This window comes from Anolis sagrei, chromosome 12, assembly GCF_037176765.1.
Source record: "Anolis sagrei isolate rAnoSag1 chromosome 12, rAnoSag1.mat, whole genome shotgun sequence".
In the NCBI taxonomy this organism is placed as follows: domain Eukaryota; kingdom Metazoa; phylum Chordata; class Lepidosauria; order Squamata; family Dactyloidae; genus Anolis; species Anolis sagrei.
The window spans coordinates 11534427-11554367 of record NC_090032.1 but is presented as its reverse complement, the minus strand read 5'-3'; the positions used below and the strand labels follow the sequence as shown (position 1 = coordinate 11554367).

Genomic DNA, 19941 nt, shown 5'->3' with positions numbered 1-19941 from the left:
GTGGGAAGCCTTGGCGTTGAACGGTTGTGTTGTTAAAGTGCCAAGTATGGAACCCTGCGCAGACGGTCAGTCAATGCGATTTAAGCAACGTGCAGTCATTGAATTCTTGACAGCAGAAGGTGTCACCCCAAAGGAGATTCATGGTGATTGTGTTGATGTGAATACTGTGCTTCGTTGAGCGAGTAATTTTAAAGATGTTGAGGTTTGGGTGATTTGTGTGACAAGGAAAGAGTTGGACGTCCTGTGACAGCAACCACCAAGTTTCACAAACAAAAGGTTGACAGATTGATTCAGGATGATCGTCGTATCACTCAGAGAGAAATTTCAAGCATAATCAGCATTTCATAACAATGTGTGGGTCACATTATTGCTTTGCTCGGCTATTGGAGGATCTGTGCACAATGGGTACCCAGGATGAGAGAACTGTGAGATACTGGTTGTGGAAGCAGAGTGTCGACTTCTTCTGTGACAGCTTCAGAAAACTTGTTCATCATTGGCAGAAATGTATCCAATTGTCTGGTGATTATATGTCATAGAATCATAGAATCATAGAATCAAAGAGTTGGAAGAGACCTCATGGGCCATCCAGTCCAACCCCATTCTGCCAAGAAGCAGGAATATTGCATTCAAATCACCCCTGACAAATGGCCATCCAGCCTCTGCTTAAAAGCTTCCAAAGAAGGAGCCTCCACCACACTCCGGGGCAGAGAGTTCCACTGCTGAATGGCTCTCACAGTCAGGAAGTTCTTCCTCATGTTCAGATGGAATCTCCTCTCTTGTAGTTTGAAGCCATTGTTCCGCGTCCTAGTCTCCAAGGAAGCAGAAAACAAGCTTGCTCCCTCCTCCCTGGGGCTTCCTCTCACATATTTATACATGGCTATCATATCTCCTCTCAGCCTTCTCTTCTTCAGGCTAAACATGCCCAGTTCCCTAAGCCGCTCCTCATAGGGCTTGTTCTCCAGACCCTTGATCATTTTAGTCGCCCTCCTCTGGACACATTCCAGCTTGTCAATATCTCTCTTGAATTGTGGTGCCCAGAATTGGACACAATATTCCAGATGTGGTCTAACCAAAGCAGAATAGAGGGGTAGCATTACTTCCTTAGATCTAGACACTATGCTCCTCTTGATGCAGGCCAAAATCCCACTGGCTTTTTTTGCCGCCACATCACATTGTTGGCTCATGTTTAACTTGTTGTCCACGAGGACTCCAAGATCTTTTTCACACGTACTGCTCTCGAGCCAGGCATCACCCATTCTGTATCTTTGCATTTCATTTTTTCTGCCAAAGTGGAGTATCTTGCATTTGTCACTGTTGAACTTCATTTTTTTGAACTTCATTTTGCTTTGCTTGGCTATTGGAAGATCTATGCAGAATGGGTACCCAGGATGGGAGAATGGTGAGACACTGGTTGTGGAAACAAACTTATTCCGTGACAGCTTCAAAAAACTTGTTCATCGTTGGCAGAAATGTATCCAATTGTCTGGTGATTATGTGTGTTGACTTCTTCCATGACGGCTTCAGAAAACTTGTTCATCATTGGCAGAAATGTATCCAATTGACTGGTGATTATTGCTTTGCTTGGCTATTGGAAGATCTGTGCACAATGGGTACCCAGGATGAGAGAACTGTGAGACGCTGATTGTGGAAAGAGAGTGTCGACTTCTTCCGTGACGGCTTCAGAAAACGTGTTCATCATTGGCAGAAATGTATCCAATTGTCTGGTGATTATGTGTGGGTCACATTATTGCTTTGCTTGGCTATTGGAAGATCTGTGCACAATGGGTACCCAGGATGAGAGAACTGTGAGACGCTGGTTGCGAAAACAGAGTGTCGACTTCTTCCGTGACGGCTTCAGAAAACTTGTTCATCATTGGCAGAAATGTATCCAATTGTCTGGTGATTATGTGTGGGTCACATTATTGCTTTGCTTGGTTATTGGAAGATCTGTGCACAATGGGTACCCAGGATGAGAGAACTGTGAGACGCTGGTTGCGAAAACAGAGTGTCGACTTCTTCCACGACAGCTTCAGAAAACTTGTTCATCGTTGGCAGAAATGTATCCAATTGTCTGGTGATTATGTGTGGGTCACATTATTGCTTTGCTTGGCTATTGGAAGATCTGTGCACAATGGATACCCAGGATAAGAGAACTGTGAGATGCTGGTTGCAAAAACAGAGTGTCGACTTCTTCCACGACAGCTTCAGAAAACTTGTTCATTGTTGGCAGAAATATATCCAATTGTCTGGTGATTATTGCTTTGCTTGGTTATTGGAAGATCTGTGCACAATGGGTACTCAGGATGAGAGAACTGTGAGATGCTGGTTGTGGAAACAGAGTGTTGACTTCTTCCACAACGGCTTCAGAAATGTATCGTTGGCAGAAATGTATCCAATTGTCAGGTGATTATGTGGAAAAGTGAATAGTTTTAGTTAAAGAGCACATTCTAAGGATTATTTTTGCGTTTGATTTATTAAAATATTCCCATCCAAACCTAAGTAACGGAGGTGGAGGCATTACTTTTTATTCAAACCTTGGATATATAAAAATACACTCTGACACACACACAAACACAAATGTGGAAGGCATGGCATGTCTTGAGCCTTCTCTCTGGAAGGAAAGGTTCTGAGAAGTGGTCCTCATGTGATGGGAAAAGAGGGGTAAGTAGTTAGTGGTCTCCCATAGGATGAAACAGGGATGCCTTGTTGAAATGTCAGCTGGGATGAGACTGACGCTCCGGTTTGGCAAGGAGTGCCTCAAAAAGGTCCCCCAATACCTGGCTCTTGACCTCCAACTGGAACACGTTTCACATTAGTTTTGTTGGCACATAACGAATCGCCTACCAACCTCGTTGCATTGAGTGTCAAGGAATTGCAAAGGAGAGGAGACATCTTGCTTTGGTTCCTTTGGTGTCTTCTCCAGAGTCCTTTGGGCTCACCATCCCTGCTGTAGGGATGCCTGCCATAGATGCAGGCGAAACGTCAGGAGATAATGCTTCTGGAACATGGCCAGACAAACCGGAAAACACACAACGAACTAGTGATTCCAGCCATGAAAGCCTTCGGCAATACATTCCCCCATCCCTCCTTTGCAGCTGGAATGGGATCCGGCTGGGAAGGTCCGACATTGTTTAGTATGCCTTGATTTCAGGAGCAGATGCTTCTCCGCCTGCGGAGCACGGCCACGGGGCTGGTGGTCACATCCTCCTGGTCGCTCTCACAGTCACGCTGCAAGGGAGGCAAGAAAGGCAGAATGAGGGAGCAGCCAGGCTCAGGGTTGGTTGGGGAGGGGGCTCCTGGAGGGATCTCTATGGATCCCAGTGTTTCTCCACCTTCCTAATGCCGTGATCCCTTAATGCAGTTCCTCATGTTGTGGTGACCCCTAACCATAACATTATTTTCATGGAGTTGGTGGGGATTGATTTTGTCATTTGGGAATTGTAGTTGCTGGGTGTGATGAATCTAACCTTTTGCCAGGAAGGCCGAGGCCTGGAAGTCAGTAGCTGACATGTTCAGAGATAGGCAGGGAGCCAAGAGGCAAGAGGGAGGAGTCAGCAGACTCCTGATTGGCTAGAGCAGTCAGGGGAGGAGTTAGCTTTTAGAGGGGAAAAAGGCTGCGTCTTTTTGACAAGCTGGGGGAGAAGAGCCTTAAACATCGAAGAGTGTAGAAGGATAGTTTGGAAGAGGGAGCTGTGAAGAATTTAGACAGGGAGGGAAAACTTTTGAAGTGAGCCTTGGGATTAGAGCATAGGGAAGGCATAGGGAAGGCAAAGGTTCCTGTGTCACTGTACTTAGAAGGGTCAGTGAAGGAAAGCATGTTTGCTCTGTGAGGCAGTCAGTGGCCTGTTCTCAGGGACACACTGAGTCAGAGTTAGTGAACAGTGTGAAGCAAGGAACTCACAGGGAACAAAAGTTAAAGAAAGACTGTTTGTCTAACCAGCTAAGCCTCAGTAACCACATTACGCTTTTGTACCACTCTTATTAAGAGTTGATTTGTTCACTAAGTTTTAAATAAACCTGTTTCTAATTTCATCTTCAACTGGTGTCTGCCTCGGTCTATCACACTCCTTAGATCTCAGCTAGCCTAAAGACAACTTGATTTCAGTCCAGTCAGCAAAAGAAGCAGTTGTTAAAGAAGAACTAAGGGCTTGAACATATTTTACCTATTTCACATTCACACTTATGTTTTCCTCAGACATTAATTGAGGTGGCGGCGGCGAATCTACCTAGTACATCGGTCATTAACATCGTTAATACAGTTGGTCACTCAGCAATATTAACTGAGGTGGGATAAGAGAGTCTTTCCCCCTTTGTCACAGCCAGATATCCTTGTTAAAGTAGTGTCCAGCTGAACGTTAACGCTTCACACTGGTGGGCAGCAGGTAGGATTGCTTGTTCCCTCTGCCCAAAGATTACGTTGATCTTTTTTATACTGGGATTTATAGTTCACCTACAATCAAAGAGCATTCTGAACCCCACCAATAATGGAATTGAACCAAACTTGGCACACAGAACTCCCGTGACCAACAGAAAATACTGGAAAGGTTTGGTGGGCATTGATCTTGAGAGTTATAGTTCACCTACATCCAGAGAGCACTGTGGACCCAATAATGATGGATCTAGACCAAACTTGGCATGGACACTCAATATGGCCAATTGTGAACACTGGTGGTGTTTAGGGAATATAGACCTTGACATTTGGGAGTTGAGGTTGCTGAGATTTATAGTTCACCTACAATCAAAGAGCGTTCTGAACTCCATCAACTTGGCATACAGAACTCCCACGATCAATGGAAAATACTAGAAGGGTTTGGTGGGCATTGACCTTGCGTTTGGGAGTTATAGTTCTCCTACATCCAGAGAGCACTGTGGACACAAACAATGATGGATCTGGACCAAACTTGGCACGAATACTCAATATGCCCAAATGTGAAAACTGGTGGTATTTAGGGAAAATAGACCTTGACATTTGGGAGTTGTAGTTGCTGGGATTTATAGTTCATCTACGAGGGGTATTTTTTAAGTAAGGTCCGTTTTGTTGTAGACACTAGTAGTTCGCGCGCATACCGCAACGAGCGCATGTGTTGTGTACCGGCATGCCTTGGGAACAACTGTGCTCAGTTTCCACTCTGTAGCTAACCTGTACGGTTCTGTTCTGTGCTTTAAAAATGTTTAAGACTATCAACTCACCCTCCGCATGTGAGGTTCGCCCAGTGATACGGTTTTTGGTCAACAAGGAACCTGCCTGCTGCAGAAATTCAGCGACAGATTTGTGAAGTGTATGGTGATACTGTGATGAGTGAAAGCAAAGTGCGTAAGTGGGTACGACAATTCAACGATGGCAGTGACAACATCCATGATGAGGACCACTCCAGTCGCCCTTCTTTGATTACAGTGAACTCTTGGTTATCGGAGCAGGCGGCAAGTTTTTATGAAGAGGGTATTTTAAAATTGGTTCAGAGGTATGATAAGTGTTTGAACAAACTTGGCAACTATGTCGAAAAATAGAGTGAAGTATGTACTTTCTGAAAATAAATTTACTTTTTTGAAATAAACTTTCGTTGTGTACTTATGTTCAAACGGACCTTACTTAAAAAATACCACTCGTACAATCAAAGAGCACTCTGAACTCCACCAATGATGGAATTGGACCAAACTTGGCACACAGAACTCCTGTGATCAATAGAAAATATTGGAAGGGTTTGGTGGGTACTGACCTTGGGTTTTGGAGTTGTAGTTCATCTACATTCAGAGAGCACTATGGACTCAAACAATGATAGGTCTGGACCAAACTTGGCATGAATACTCAATATGCCCAAATATGGTGGTTTGGGGAAAATAGACCTTGACATTTGGGAGTTGTAGTTGCAGGGATTTATAGTTCACCTACAATCAAAGAGCATTCTAAATCCCACTAATGATAGAATTGGGCCAAACTTCCCACACAGAACCCTCACAATCAACTGTGTTTTCTGATGGTCTTTGGCGATCCCTCTGACACCCCCCTCGTGACCCCTCCAGGGGTCCCAACCCCCAGTTTGGGAAACACTGCTCCAGGCTATACCCTTCCTGCCAATCAAACAAGCTTAAGACAAAATGGATCCCCCCCTCTGCCAGGCACCCTCTCGAATGCATCACCCACCAATATCTCTTCCTCTTCCCTCCGCTGCTGGCACAGGAGACCCATGCGGCACAGGCGGTTGCAGGCAGACACCATGTTGTAGGAGAGCTGCCAAGAGGGATGGCAAGGGAAGAATTCATTTACAGCATTTATATTCCGCCCCTCTCACCCCAAAGGGGACTCAGGGTAGTTCACAAAACATATGCTCTGCAAATATTCAATGCCGTTAGACAGACAGGACAGACAACAGATAGAGGTATTTTCCCCACTTTCAGCGTCCTGGAGGTTGAGCTCGATTTTGGCCACAGGGGGTGCTATCGTTCCATCCTCTATGATGACGACTACTTGATCACAGACTTTCCTCCATTCTTTTGATCACCGGCATTTTCTGGCGCTTCCTTTTTGTGGTGGCGTAAAATACCTCCCCGCTTAAGCGGAACATAATTTCTCTACTCACAGCTGTTTTCGAACAGCTTAGGTGGACAGTAAGCTGGGCTGAAGGTCGGGTGCTCACTCTGACCTGGGCTTCAAACTGCCAACCTTACAATTGGTGTGATCTTATGGCTGCTGGTGATTAAAGCCCAGCCCTTTACACACACCTTCCTTTCTACCCATAGTACTGAGCAGAAAGGAAGGCTGCCCCCAAGAGCCATGCCTCCCCGCAGTTCAAAATCCTTTGGACACTGTTGCCTGACCCTTGGGGCCTCCAGACATGAAGCCACAGACAAACAGGCCCAAAGTGTGTTTGTGGTACCAGCTCTGGTGACTCCAAGGCCCAGCCTCTCTGTTTACCTTCCACTTCCGACGAGCATTGAATTTGCGGAAGTTCTTCATGTTGATGGAGGACCGGCTCCGGTTCATGGCTTGCTTCCGGTTTAAGGGCTGGAATTGGAAAGGGGAGAAGTAAGCATTCATGATTCCAGGGTTCTTGCTCCCTGCACTTTTGGAAAGAGGGAGCGAAGAGACGATCCAGCAGCTCCCATCATTCCTCACTGTTGGCCAAGCCAACAGTTCTGGCCTGGCCAACAGGGATGATGCTGCAGTCCAGCATCTGGAGGGACACACATACCTAGTAAAAATAATAGGTATTTTTAATTACAAAAATGTGAGTCAAGCGAAAGGGTTAAATCGATGCAATGACTCAACAAAAGCTGTAGTTATATGTGCCTGTAGCTTAGTTGGCCTCAGTGTTAGTTCTCCTCAGTGTGAGAGAGGCCTCAGTCTGAAAGAGACTTTAGTGGGACAAGGGCCTCAGTGTGAGGTAGGCCTCAGTATGAGAAAGTGTCAGTGTGAGAGAATGCCTCAGTGTGTGAGGTAGGCCTCAGTATGAGAAGGTGTCAGTGTGACAAAACGCCTCAGTGTGTGGGCTAGGCCTCAGTATCAGAAGATGTCAGTGTGAGAGAATGCCTCAGTGTGTAAGGTAGGCCTCAGTATGAGAAGGTGTCAGTGTGAGAAAATGCTTCAGTGTGTGAGATAGGCCTCAGTATGAGAAGGCGTCAATGTGAGAGAATGCCTCAGTGTGTGAGGTAGGCCTCAGTATGAGAAGGTGTCAGTGTGAGTGAATGCCTCAGTGTGTGAGATAGGCCTCAGTATGAGAAGGCATCAGTGTGAGAAAATGCTTCAGTGTGTGAAATAGGCCTCAGTATGAGAGGATGCTTCAGTGTGTGAGGTAGGCTTCAGTATGAGAATGTGTCAGTGTGAGAGAATGCCATAGTGAGGTGGGCCTCAGTATGAGAAGGCATCAGTGTGAGAGAACGCCTCAGTGTGTGAGACAGGCCTCAGTATCAGAAGATGACAGTGTGAGAGAATGCCTCAGTGTGTGAGGCAGGCCTCAGAATGAGAATGCCTTGTACGTGAAGCTTGAGTGCGAAGGCTTCTGTGTGTAAATCTCCTGTGTAAGTTCGGTGTGAGAAGAGGCTCTGTGAGAGCGAAGCTGTTTATCTGGATAAGAAAGAAGCCCAACATGGAAGCAAAGAAGGAAGTATTTGTGTTATGGAAACCTTGTTCTTGTAAATACTGCAACCATATTATTTTGCTATAGAGAAAAGCTTCCCAAGGAAGAGATAACATTGGTCTCTGTGTTTTTGTTCCTTTATCATTTTGGATTACTGGTGCTACTAATAATTGACTCTGCTGCACATTTATGGGGAGAGTCATTTTTTAATAAGCCCAATTGCCCAACACACTCCTCTCCCAACAGGTAGTAGGACCATGAACTAGGCTTGCCTCCCCGCTTCTACTGACCCTACACTTGGGTCTCATGGGTCTCATCCTACAAAGAACCAATTGCCCAGGATCATCTACTCCTTAGACATGTACTATTTGCCTCCCATGTCCAGCTTTCTCACCTTAATCCATGGGTGCCTGAGGCACTCGCTGGCCGTCATCCGGTTTCTGAAAGACACAAGGAAAGCTTCCCACATTCGTGTATTCCAACCTCTCCTCTCTGCAGACAGGTCTCTTGCCTTCCCTCCACCCCAACTATAAGGAACTTGCTGGCTCCTAGGAAGGACAGGGATTCCCCTGTGGGGCATTACCCAGGCTCCTTGACCAGAAGCTGCTGGATGAAGTCCTTGGCCATCTCCGAGGTCTGGCTGAAGTACTTCTCCTCAAACTCATAGTTGCCGGCGACCACGTTGGAGAGGGTTTCTGGGTCCGTCTCGCCCTGGAACGGGGACATGCCGCTCAGCCTGGGAGAGGAAGGGGACAACGGGCTTGGAGGAAGTTCAGCAGGTAAGACTGCTTTCAATGGTGACTCGCCTGGAGGAGAGAGGGGGGCCAGGGGACAGTTCCATCTTGTCTCCTGCATATGTCATCAGTTGGGAAACCCTCCACACAGCACAAACTGCGACTTTGGGCCAGAGTGAAGAGAGAGGGGTCCAAGGGACAGTTTCACCTTGTCTCCTGCATTTGTCATCAGTTGGGAACCCCTCTCTCCACCACCAACTGCTGCTCTGGGCCAGAGTGAAGAGAGAGGGGTCCAGGGGACAGTTCCACCTTGTCTCCTGCATATGTCATCAGTTGGGGACCCCTCTCCCCAGCACCAACTGCTTCTCTGGGCCAGAGTGAAAAGAGAGGGGGCCAGGGGACAGTTCCATCTTGTCTCTTGCATATGTCGTCAGTTGGGGACCCCTCCAACCAGCACCAACTGCGGCTCCGGGCCAGAGTGAAGGGGGAGGGGTCCAGGGGACAGTTCCATCTTGTCTCCTGCATATGTCATCAGTTGGGGAACCCTCTCCCCGCCACCAACTGCTACTCTGGGCCAGAGTGAAGAGAGAGGAGTCCAGGGACAGTTCCACCTTGTCCCCTGCATGTCATCAGTTGGGGACCCCTCTCCCCGCCACCAACTGCGGCTCTGGGCCAGAGTGAAGAGAGAGGGGGCCAGGGGACAGTTCCATCTTGTCTCCTACATATGTAATCAGTTGGGGACCCCTCTCCCCGCCACCAACTGCTGCTCTGGGCCAGAGTGAAGAGAGAGGGGGCCAGGGGACAGTTCCATCTTGTCTCCTACATATGTAATCAGTTGGGGACCCCTCTCCCCACCACCAACTGCTGCTCTGGGCCAGAGTGAAGAGAGAGGGGGCCAGGGGACAGTTCCATCTTGTCTCCTACATATGTAATCAGTTGGGGACCCCTCTCCCCGCCACCAACTGTGGCTCTGGGCCAGAGTGAAGAGAGTGGGGGCCAGGGGACAGTTCCATCTTGTCTCCTACATATGTAATCAGTTGGGGACCCCTCTCCCCGCCACCAACTGTGGCTCTGGGCCAGAGTGAAGAGAGTGGGGGCCAGGGGACAGTTCCATCTTGTCTCCTACATATGTAATCAGTTGGGGACCCCTCTCCCCACCACCAACTGCTGCTCTGGGCCAGAGTGAAGAGAGAGGGGGCCAGGGGACAGTTCCATCTTGTCTCCTACATATGTAATCAGTTGGGGACCCCTCTCCCCGCCACCAACTGTGGCTCTGGGCCAGAGTGAAGAGAGTGGGGGCCAGGGGACAGTTCCATCTTGTCTCCTACATATGTAATCAGTTGGGGACCCCTCTCCCCGCCACCAACTGTGGCTCTGGGCCAGAGTGAAGAGAGTGGGGGCCAGGGGACAGTTCCATCTTGTCTCCTACATATGTAATCAGTTGGGGACCCCTCTCCCCACCACCAACTGCTGCTCTGGGCCAGAGTGAAGAGAGAGGGGGCCAGGGGACAGTTCCATCTTGTCTCCTACATATGTAATCAGTTGGGGACCCCTCTCCCCGCCACCAACTGTGGCTCTGGGCCAGAGTGAAGAGAGTGGGGGCCAGGGGACAGTTCCATCTTGTCTCCTACATATGTAATCAGTTGGGGACCCCTCTCCCCACCACCAACTGCTGCTCTGGGCCAGAGTGAAGAGAGAGGGGGCCAGGGGACAGTTCCATCTTGTCTCTTGCATATGTCGTCAGTTGGGGACCCCTCCAACCAGCACCAACTGTGGCTCTGGGCCAGAGTGAAGAGAGTGGGGGCCAGGGGACAGTTCCACCTTGTCTCCTGTGCTATGCTAATAATATAATATAATATAATATAATATAATATATAATATACATATAGTATATTGTATATACATATAATATTTATAATATTATAATGTAATATATCATAATAATACTATTATAATTATATATTTTATTTTACACATAATATTACTAATAATATTACAATATAATGATATAGTACAATATAGTAATATAGAATACTGATATTGTACTATGCTAATAATATAATATATTGTATGTATATATATCTTGTAAGCCACTCTGAGTCCCTTTAAGGGTGTGAAGGGCGGCATATACTGTTTATACTCGAGTATAAGCCTAATTTTTCAGCCCCCTTTTTCGGCTGAAAAAGCTCCCCTCGGTTTATACTCAAGATTATTTATTATTTTATTCTGTTATTGGTATTATTTTATTACCTTTAATATTTTACTCTATTTATTATTGTTGCATTTATTATTTTTCTCTATTTATTATTATTATTATTATTATTATTACATATATTATTTTACTCTCTTCATTATTATGGGAAAGATAGGTGAGCACATTTACATGGAAGAATGTGAGAATCATGGTTTAATCGGAGTTTTATCTTAAATTACAGTTTTACAGTTTTATATAAATATCCAAAAGCATTTAACCTACTGAAGCCTCAATTAATGTAATTTTATTGGTATCTATTTTTATTTTGCATTTCTCACCCTTGGCTTATACTCGAGTCAATACATTTCCCCAGTTTATTGTGGTAAAATTAGACGCTTCGGCTTATATTCAGGTCGGCTTATACTCGAGTATATACAGTAAATGTCATAAAATAAATAAATAAGCTGGCCCTGTCTAGAAGTCTTCTCTTTTTTGAGTGTTGCTCTTAATTTACAGTCCTGATTTTAAAGAGGAACACTAACAAAACAGGGGAATTCCTGACATGAAACAACCAGGGCCAGCAAACACCTCCCAACAAAGGATTCCCCTACGCAGGAAGCAGCCAGGCTTTGAAGCTGCAAGGCCATTCAGCGAAGTCAGTCATAGCAGAGCGCTTGATGAACCAACCTGGACACAGCAAATTATTTGAGAACACAGAAATGCTGGACTACTCCGACAACCACCATGTCAGGCTACACAGAGAAGCCATAGAAATCCACAAGCATTTGGGCAATTTCAACAGAAAGGAGGAGACCATGAAAATGAACAATATCTGGCTACCAGTATTAAAAAAACTCTAAAATCAGGATAGTAAATAAAGAGTAACACTAAAAAAGGGGGGGAAATCCAGACATGAAACAATCAGGGCCTGCGAACACCTTCCGACAAAGGAGTTCCCCAGGCAGGAAGCAGCCAGGCTTTGAAGCTGCAAGGTTATTCAATGCTAATCAAGCTGGCCAATTGCAACATTCCCACCTGCCCCCAGCAGACAAGAGTTCTTTCTCCCATTCTGGACATTATTCCCCAGATATATTACTAATATATTACTAATAATATTACAATATAATGGTATAGTGCAATATAGTAATATATACTGATATTGGACTATGCTAATAATATAATATATTGTATGAAAATATATATTGTAAGCCGCTCTGAGTCCCCTTTGGGGTGAGAAGAGCGGCATATAAATGCCGCAAATAAATAAATAAGAAATAAATATATAAATCCCACTTGCCAAGTTTCCAACAGATCTCACAACCTCTGAGGATGCCTGCCGTAGATGTGGGCGAAACGTCAGGAGAGAGTGCTTCTGGAATATGGCCAGGCAGGTTGGAAAACTCATAGCAAACCAGTGATTCCTAATGTCACTGGGAGGCCAAGTGTCATAAACTCCGAAATCCCCACAGGTAAACATAAAGAGACTTTGAGTGACTTACAAGATGTATGTGATGACGCCGATGCTCCTGCAAAAAAAAAGAGGGAGAGGAAGAGTGAAGTGGAGGCTGAAGAAATGCCAAGAAGACGTTTGCCAGATCTGCTTTGCGGGTGGCAAAGAGGGACAGAGGGATCAAAGGAAGAGGAAGACAGAGGAAGAGTGCATCTGTGCATGTCTGGTTTGCAACCACTTCCTGGGGGCCTTGGCTCCCTTCCTGCCCAGGAGTCAGTGAAAAAGGGAAAGGGAGACTTACCACATGTCTGTGGCTGTGCTCAAAGCCTCATAGTTGATCACTTCAGGAGCTGAGGAAGAGAAGAGGAAGAGAGGAGAAGGAAAGGCTTGAGCTGCCTCTGGGGCAAAGTGGCTACTCAGGAGAAGGGTCTAGGGCAGGTATGGGGAAACCAGGTGTGGCTCCTTGGGCTCTTTCCTCTGGGCCTCCTCTCTCTCACCGTTCTATCCTTCCTTCCTTCCTTCCTTACCTCCCTCTTTCTCCATCCCTCCTTCCTTCCCTTCCACCCTTTTGTCCTTCCTTCCTTCCCTTTCTCATTTCTCCTTCCCTTCGTCCCTTTTGTCTTTCCTTCCTTCTCTCTTCCCTTCCTCCTTCCTTTCATCCTTCCATCCATCGTTCCTTCCCTTCCACCCTTCCCTCCCTTTTGTCTTTCCTTCCTCCTTTCCTCCCCCCTCCCTCTTTCTCCTCCCAGCCTTTCCTTCCACCCTTTTCATCCTTCCTTCCCTCTTTCCTCCTTCCCTTCCTCTTTCTCCTTCCTTCCCTTTTGTCTTTCCTTTTTTCTCTTTCCTTTATCCTTCCCTTCCTTGATTCTTTTCCTCCCTTTCTTCCTTTATCCTTCCTCCTTTCCTTCCCTCTTTCCTCCTTCTCTCCCTCTTTCTTCTTCCTTCCTTCCTTCCTTCCTTCCTTCCTTCCTTCCTTCCTTCCTTCCTTCTTGTCTTTTCTCCCATCCCTCTTTTCTCCCTCCTTCCCTCTCTCCCTCTTTCTCCTTCCCTCCTTCCCTTCCACACTTTAATCCTTTCTCCTTCCCTTCCTTCCATCTTTCCATCCACCCTTTAATCTGTCCTTCCTTCCTTCATTCCCTTTTGTCTTTCCTTCCTTCTTTCCTCCCTCCTTCCCTCTCTCCCTCTTTCTCCTTCCATCCATCCATCCCTTCATCCCTTTTGCCCTTCCTTCCTTCCTTCCCTCCCCTCCTTCTATCCATCCATCATTCCCTTCCACCCTTTCATCCCTTCCTTCCCTTTTGTCTTTCCTTCCTTCCCTCTTTCCTCCCCTCTCTCCCTTTCTCCTTCCATCCTCCTTTTCATCCTTCCTTCCTTCTCTTTGTCCTTCCTCCTTCCCTTCTTTCCTTCCATCTTTCCTTCTCTTTTATCTTTTCTTCCCTCTCTCTTTCCTCCCTCCTTCCCTCTCACCCTCTTTCTCCTTTCATCATAGAATCATAGAATCAAAGAGTTGGAAGAGACCTCATGGGCCATCCAGTCCAACCCCATTCTGCCAAGAAGCAGGAATATTGCATTCAAATCACCCCTGACAAATGGCCATCCAGCCTCTGCTTAAAAGCTTCCAAAGAAGGAGCCTCCACCACACTCCGGGGCAGAGAGTTCCACTGCTGAACGGCTCTCACAGTCAGGAAGTTCTTCCTCATGTTCAGATGGAATCTCCTCTCTTGTAGTTTGAAGCCATTGTTCCATTGCGTCCTAGTCTCCAAGGAAGCAGAAAACAAGCTTGCTCCCTCCTCCCTGTGGCTTCCTCTCACATATTTATACATGGCTATCATATCTCCTCTCAGCCTTCTCTTCTTCAGGCTAAACATGCCCAGTTCCCTAAGCCGCTCCTCATAGGGCTTGTTCTCCAGACCCTTGATCATTCCCTTCCTCCCTTTTGTCCTTCTTTCCTTCTCTTTGTCCTCCCCTCCCTCCCTCCTTTCCCTTCCACCATCTCATCCTTCCTTCCTTCCCTTTTGCCCTTCCTCCCTTCTCTCTTTCCTTCCTCCTTCTCTTCCTACCATCATATCCTCCTTGCAGGGAATGCTCGTATGTGGCCCCCAAGCTAGAAAGTTTGCCCATGCCTGGTCTAGGGCAAGCACAACCTTAGAAAAGGGGGCCCGCTCCCTTCCCAGCCGCACAGCAACTCTGGAGGAGCAATACCTAAACCAGCGTTGTTAGACTGGCCCCTCTTTGAGGACAAGACCCTCCTTTGGCTCCCCACTCACCGATGTACTGGGGGGTCCCACAAAGACTTTTGAAGGGCACACCTTCCTCCAGCTTTTGGGCCAAACCAAAGTCGATGATCTTGATGGCGGGGTTGGGGACGTCCTTCTGGAAGAGCATGATGTTCTCCGGCTGCAGGAGGGACCAAGGAGCCCACATGGGATGCGAGGGCCAGTGGAGAGGATGCCCAAATGGCCCATCCTCAGCAGGGCAAAAGAGACAGAGACGGTTTCCCTACAGACACCCCTCCCTCCCTTTGATGCCCAGTTTGTGGACAGCCATCTCAAAGGGACCACAACAAAGGAATGATGCACCACCATCCAAACCAGGGAGCCACCAAGGTCCACGGATGCTTGCTAAACGGCTGCCTCCAGAACAAGCCAAGATGGCCCTCACGGGATGGGTACCTTGAGGTCAAAGTGGGCGATGTGGCATGAATGCATGTAGGCCACTCCACGGAGGATCTGCTCCATGAACTCAATGGCCGCCTCCTCCGTCAGCATCTCCTTCTCAGCAATGAAGTCAAAAAGCTCTCCCCCATGGATGCTGAGAGGAGAGAGGGAAAGAAAGATGGAGGTAGTTGGTCCTGCATGGACTTCCAAGGACAACTCCAATATGCGGATGATAGTGTAATCTATGCACATTCAAAAGAAAACCTACAAGCCACTCTAAAAGCCGTTGAAGAAGCAGACAAGATCGACCTTTCATCGAACATTGAGAAAGCCAAAGTACTCTTCCAGCCAATCCCTCCGCAATGCCAGGAATACAGCTTAATGGTGAAAATGTTGACTATATCCACTCCCTTGGCAGCCACCTTTCCACAGAAGTCAACACTGACACTGAAATACAACACTGTCTGAGCTCTACAAGTGCAGCATTCTTCCAAATGAAGCAGAGAGTGTTTGAGACCAGGAAATGTGTAGGGAGGTCAAGGTGCTTGTTTATAAAGCTATTGTTCTCCCAACCCTGTTATATGCCTGTGAAACATGGACTGTCTACAGACATCAACATTGACACTGAAATGCAACACTGCCTGAGTTCTGCAAGTGCAGCATTCTTCCAAATGAAGCTGAGAGTGTTTGAGGACCGGGACATCCATAGGGAGACCAAGGAGATTGTTTATAAAGTCATTGTCCTTCCAACCCTGTTATATGCCTGTGAAATGTGGACTGTCTACAGATGTCAACATTGACACTGAAATACAACACCACCTGAGCTTTGCGAGTGCGGCATTTTTCTGATTGAAGCAGAGAGTGTTTGAGACCAGGAAATCCATAGGGAGACCAAGGTGCTTGTTTATAAAGCTATTGTTCTCCCAACCCTGTTATATGCCTGTGAAACATGGACTGTCTACAGACATCAACATTGACACTGAAATGCAACACTGCCTGAGTTCTGCGAGTGTAGCATTCTTCCAAATGAAGCTGAGAGTGTTTGAGGACCGGGACATCCATAGGGAGACCAAGGAGATTGTTTATAAAGTCATTGTCCTCCCAACCCTGTTCTATGCTTGTGAAACGTGGACTGTCTACAGATGTCACAGTCAACTCCATTGGCTTTCCCTTGAAAAATCCTGCAAATCTCTTGGGAAGACAGACAAATATCAGCTTGCTGGAAGAAGCAAAGATCACTAGCATTGAAGTGATGCTCTTACGCTATCGACTCCACTGGACTGAATGTCATGTTGTCCGAATACCCAATCACCGATCAGACTTACAGCTCCAGGATCAGGACCATCTCAGCTTTGCTGGCAAAGACGTCATGGAGGCGCATGATGTTAGGGTGCTGCAGCTGGCGCAGGATGTTCACCTCCCGCGACACCTGCTCGCGGTCCAGGCCCAGCCGGCTCCCCTTCCGCTTCCGGATCTTGACCGACTTGGCTGCAAAGAAGGCGTCCGTCTCCCGCTCCCGGCAGCGCCTCACCACCCCGAAGTGACCGCTGGAGGAAAACCAGAATCACAAGGGAAGAAAGTGCATGACGAGGGACTTCCCACCCCGTTGGTGCCCCAACATCTCTCTAAGAAAACCAAAGGATGGAAGGCTTTCTCTACAAAAGGCAAGAGAAGTTGATGGAACAGAGAACCACTGCTGGAACCAATCATGGAAGGACAGCTACTGGATAGGGTGGGATCTGGTTGGAGAAGCTTTAGAGGGTCCTTCTAGTCATGGGAGGTGTTCTCTTTCATCCTGGCCCCAAGAGCTCTCCAAAGAAACCAAAGGATGGAAGGCTTTCTCTACAAAAGGCAAGAGAAGGTGATGATGTGGAACGGAGAACCACTGCTTGGAGCCAACCATAGAAGGACAGCTACTGGATAGGGTAGGGTCTGGTTGGAGAAGCTTTAGAAGGTCCTTCTAGTCATAGAATGGGAGGTGCTCTCTTTCATCCTTGCCCCAAGAGCTCTCCAAAGAAACCAAAGGATGGAAGGCTTTCTTTACACAAGGCAAGAGAAGGTGATGATGTGGAACGGAGAACCACTGCTTGGAGCCAATCATGGAAGGACAGCTACTGGATAGGGTGGGATCTGGTTGGAGAAGCTTTAGAGGGTCCTTCTAGTCATGGAATGGGAAGTGCTCTCTTTCATCCCGGCTCCAAGATCTCTCCAAAGTAACCAAAGGATGGAAGAGTTTCTCTACACAAGGCAAGAGAAGGTGATGATGTGGAACAGAGAACCACTGCTAGGTGCCAATCATAGAAGGACAGCTACTGGATAGGGTGGGATCTGGTTGGAGAGGCTTTGAGAGGGTCCTTCTAGTCTTGGAATGGGAGGTGTTCTCTTTCATCCTGGCCCCAAGAGCTCTCCAAGGAAACCAAAGGATGGAAAGCTTTCTCTACACAAGGCAAGAGAAACTGATTGTTTGGAACGGAGAACCATTGCTTGGAGCCAACCATAGAATGACAGCTACTGGATAGGGTAGGGTCTGGTTGGAAAAGCTTTAGAAGGTCCTTCTAGTCATGGAATGGGGGTTGCTCTCTTTCATCCTTGCCCCAAGAGCTCTCCAAAGAAACCAAAGGATGGAAGGCTTTCTCTACACAAGGCAAGAGAAGGTGATGATGTGGAATGGAGAACCACTGCTTGGAGCCAATCATGGAAGGACAGCTACTGGATAGGGTGGGATCTGGTTGGAGAGGCTTTGAAAGGGTCCTTCTAGTCTTGGAATGGGAGGTGTTCTCTTTCATCCTGGCCCCAAGAGCTCTCCAAGGAAACCAAAGAATGGAAGGCTTCCTCTACACAAGGCAAGAGAAGCTGATGGTGTGGAACTAAAAACCACTGCTTGGCGTCAATCATGAAAGGACAGCTCCTGAGATATGATGGGGAAAGAGCTCCTTTTCTGGTTGGAGAGACTTTGAGAGGGTCCTTCTAATCCTGGAATGGGAGGTGCTCTTTCTTTCATCCTGACCAAGAGGAGTGTGGATTCCCCACACATCCCACCTGCTATGGGTTCCATTGGGAAGCCAACCACCCAACCAGCTGGCCCTCTAGTTCCTCACCTGCCCAACTTTTCCAGCAGCTCGTACAACTCCTCCACACTGCCATGCCGGAAGATACTGGGGCTGGAGCTGGGCGTTGGGCCATCTGTGGTCTCAAAGACTTCGTCGTCATCGCCTCCATCCTCCTTATCGCCCTGCAGGGTAGGAGGGGTCTCCTTAGGAAGAGAAGGAAGAGGGGACGGAGTGAGGATGGTGGCACCTCTGTCTGGTGAGTCACGCTCACCTTGGCAAGAACTTTCCCCCTCCCTGTAGTCCATCATCATGGAAGCTTCCCCTTCCCAAAGCCCATCTCACCTTGCTTCCTCTGTTTGGGCTCCCGGTCTCGCTGCAGGTGAGAACCTCCACCTCGCCATCCTTGGCCATCAGCTGCCAAAAACAAGTCCACAGGACCCTTCAGTTCCATGGTGAGTTATCTCCCTGTCTCCACACCCAAAATAAGGGGGCTAAAAAGGATTCCTTTCTGTGAATTTTTCCAAGTCAATCTAAGTCCATGAAGCAACAGGAGGGACCCTATTGTGGTGGGTAGGAAGAGCTGTTTGCCCCGTTTGGACAGGGCACATCCTCTTCTCCTTGTAGCCCCGCAACTACCCCGCAACTACCCCGCAACTACCAACACAATTCAAATCATGCACTATTTGATACGGTGGGAGGGGGTTCTTTCATGGCTAATTATGGCTTATGTTGGAACATGCATGTTCCATCAATGTTTAACATTTACACAAATGATCAGCCACTGCTGAAAAGGACAGACATTTTCCTCTATACTGACGATTGTGCCATCACCGCTCAAGCAGGGAGCTTTGAAATGGTTGAACAGAAGCTCTCCAAAGCTTCAGGTGCTCTTACTGCCTATTACAGGGAAAACCAGAAGGCACAGAGAGTTTCATTTATGCTGACGATTGTGCCATCACTGCTCAAGCAGGGAGCTTTGAAATGGTTGAACGGGGGCTCTCCAAAGCTTTAGGTGCTCTTACTGCCTATTATAGGGAAAACCAGAAGGGACAAAGAGTCTCATCTGTGCTGACGATCATGCCATCACCACTCAAACAGGAAGCTTTGAAATGGTTGAACAGAAGCTCTCTGAAGCTTTAGGTGATCTTACTGCCTATTACAGGGGAAACCAGCTGATTCCTAATCCATCTAAAATGCAAATGTGTGCTTTCCATCTTAAGAACAGACAAGCATCTCGAGCGCTGAGGAAGGCCTGGGAAGGAATCCCACTGGAGCATTGCAGCAAACCCAAATATCTGGGAGTCACTCTGGACTGTGCTCTGACTTATAAGAAGCACTGCTTGAATATCAAGCAAAAAGTGGGTGTTAGAAATAATACCATAGGAAAACCAATTGGCACAACCTGGGGATCACTACCAGACACAGTGAAGGCATCTGCCCTTGTGCTTTGCTACTCTGCTGCTGAATACGCATGCCCAGTGTGGAACACATCTCACTACATTAAAACAGTGTATGCAGCTCTTAATGAGACATGCTGCACTATCACAATATGTCTACGCCCTACACTGCTGGATAAATTATTCTGTTTAGCTGGTACTGCACCACCTGACATCCGTTGGGAAGTAGCAGCCAGTAATGAAAGGACCAAGGGAGTGACATCTCCGGCCCATCCTCTGTTTGGGATATCAACCAACAAGTCTTAAATTAAGAAATAGCTTCCTAATATCTACAGAGATGCTTGCAGGAACACCTCAGCAAGCTAGAGTCCAAAAGTGACAGGC

At 47.4% G+C, this 19941-nt stretch overlaps 1 protein-coding gene across 2 annotated transcripts in view; it reads right to left on the bottom strand.

Annotated features, from left to right (window-relative positions):
- Positions 1-2725: 2725 nt before the first annotated feature.
- LOC132764295 (death-associated protein kinase 2-like) overlaps positions 2726-19941 on the bottom strand; it is a 29560-nt gene continuing 12344 nt past the window's right edge. For both annotated transcript variants that reach the window (XM_067472433.1, XM_060758228.2), the window contains 12 exons: positions 18503-18574; positions 18209-18363; positions 16436-16657; positions 15126-15264; positions 14721-14850; positions 12755-12803; positions 12503-12529; positions 8659-8811; positions 8470-8515; positions 6914-7003; positions 6143-6229; positions 2726-3228 (listed from right to left, as the gene is read on the bottom strand). In XM_067472433.1, coding sequence (XP_067328534.1) covers positions 3148-3228; positions 6143-6229; positions 6914-7003; positions 8470-8515; positions 8659-8811; positions 12503-12529; positions 12755-12803; positions 14721-14850; positions 15126-15264; positions 16436-16657; positions 18209-18363; positions 18503-18571 — 1248 coding nt within the window. In that variant the 5' untranslated portion in view covers positions 18572-18574 and the 3' untranslated portion in view covers positions 2726-3147. The remainder of the gene's footprint in view (positions 3229-6142; positions 6230-6913; positions 7004-8469; positions 8516-8658; positions 8812-12502; positions 12530-12754; positions 12804-14720; positions 14851-15125; positions 15265-16435; positions 16658-18208; positions 18364-18502; positions 18575-19941) is intronic.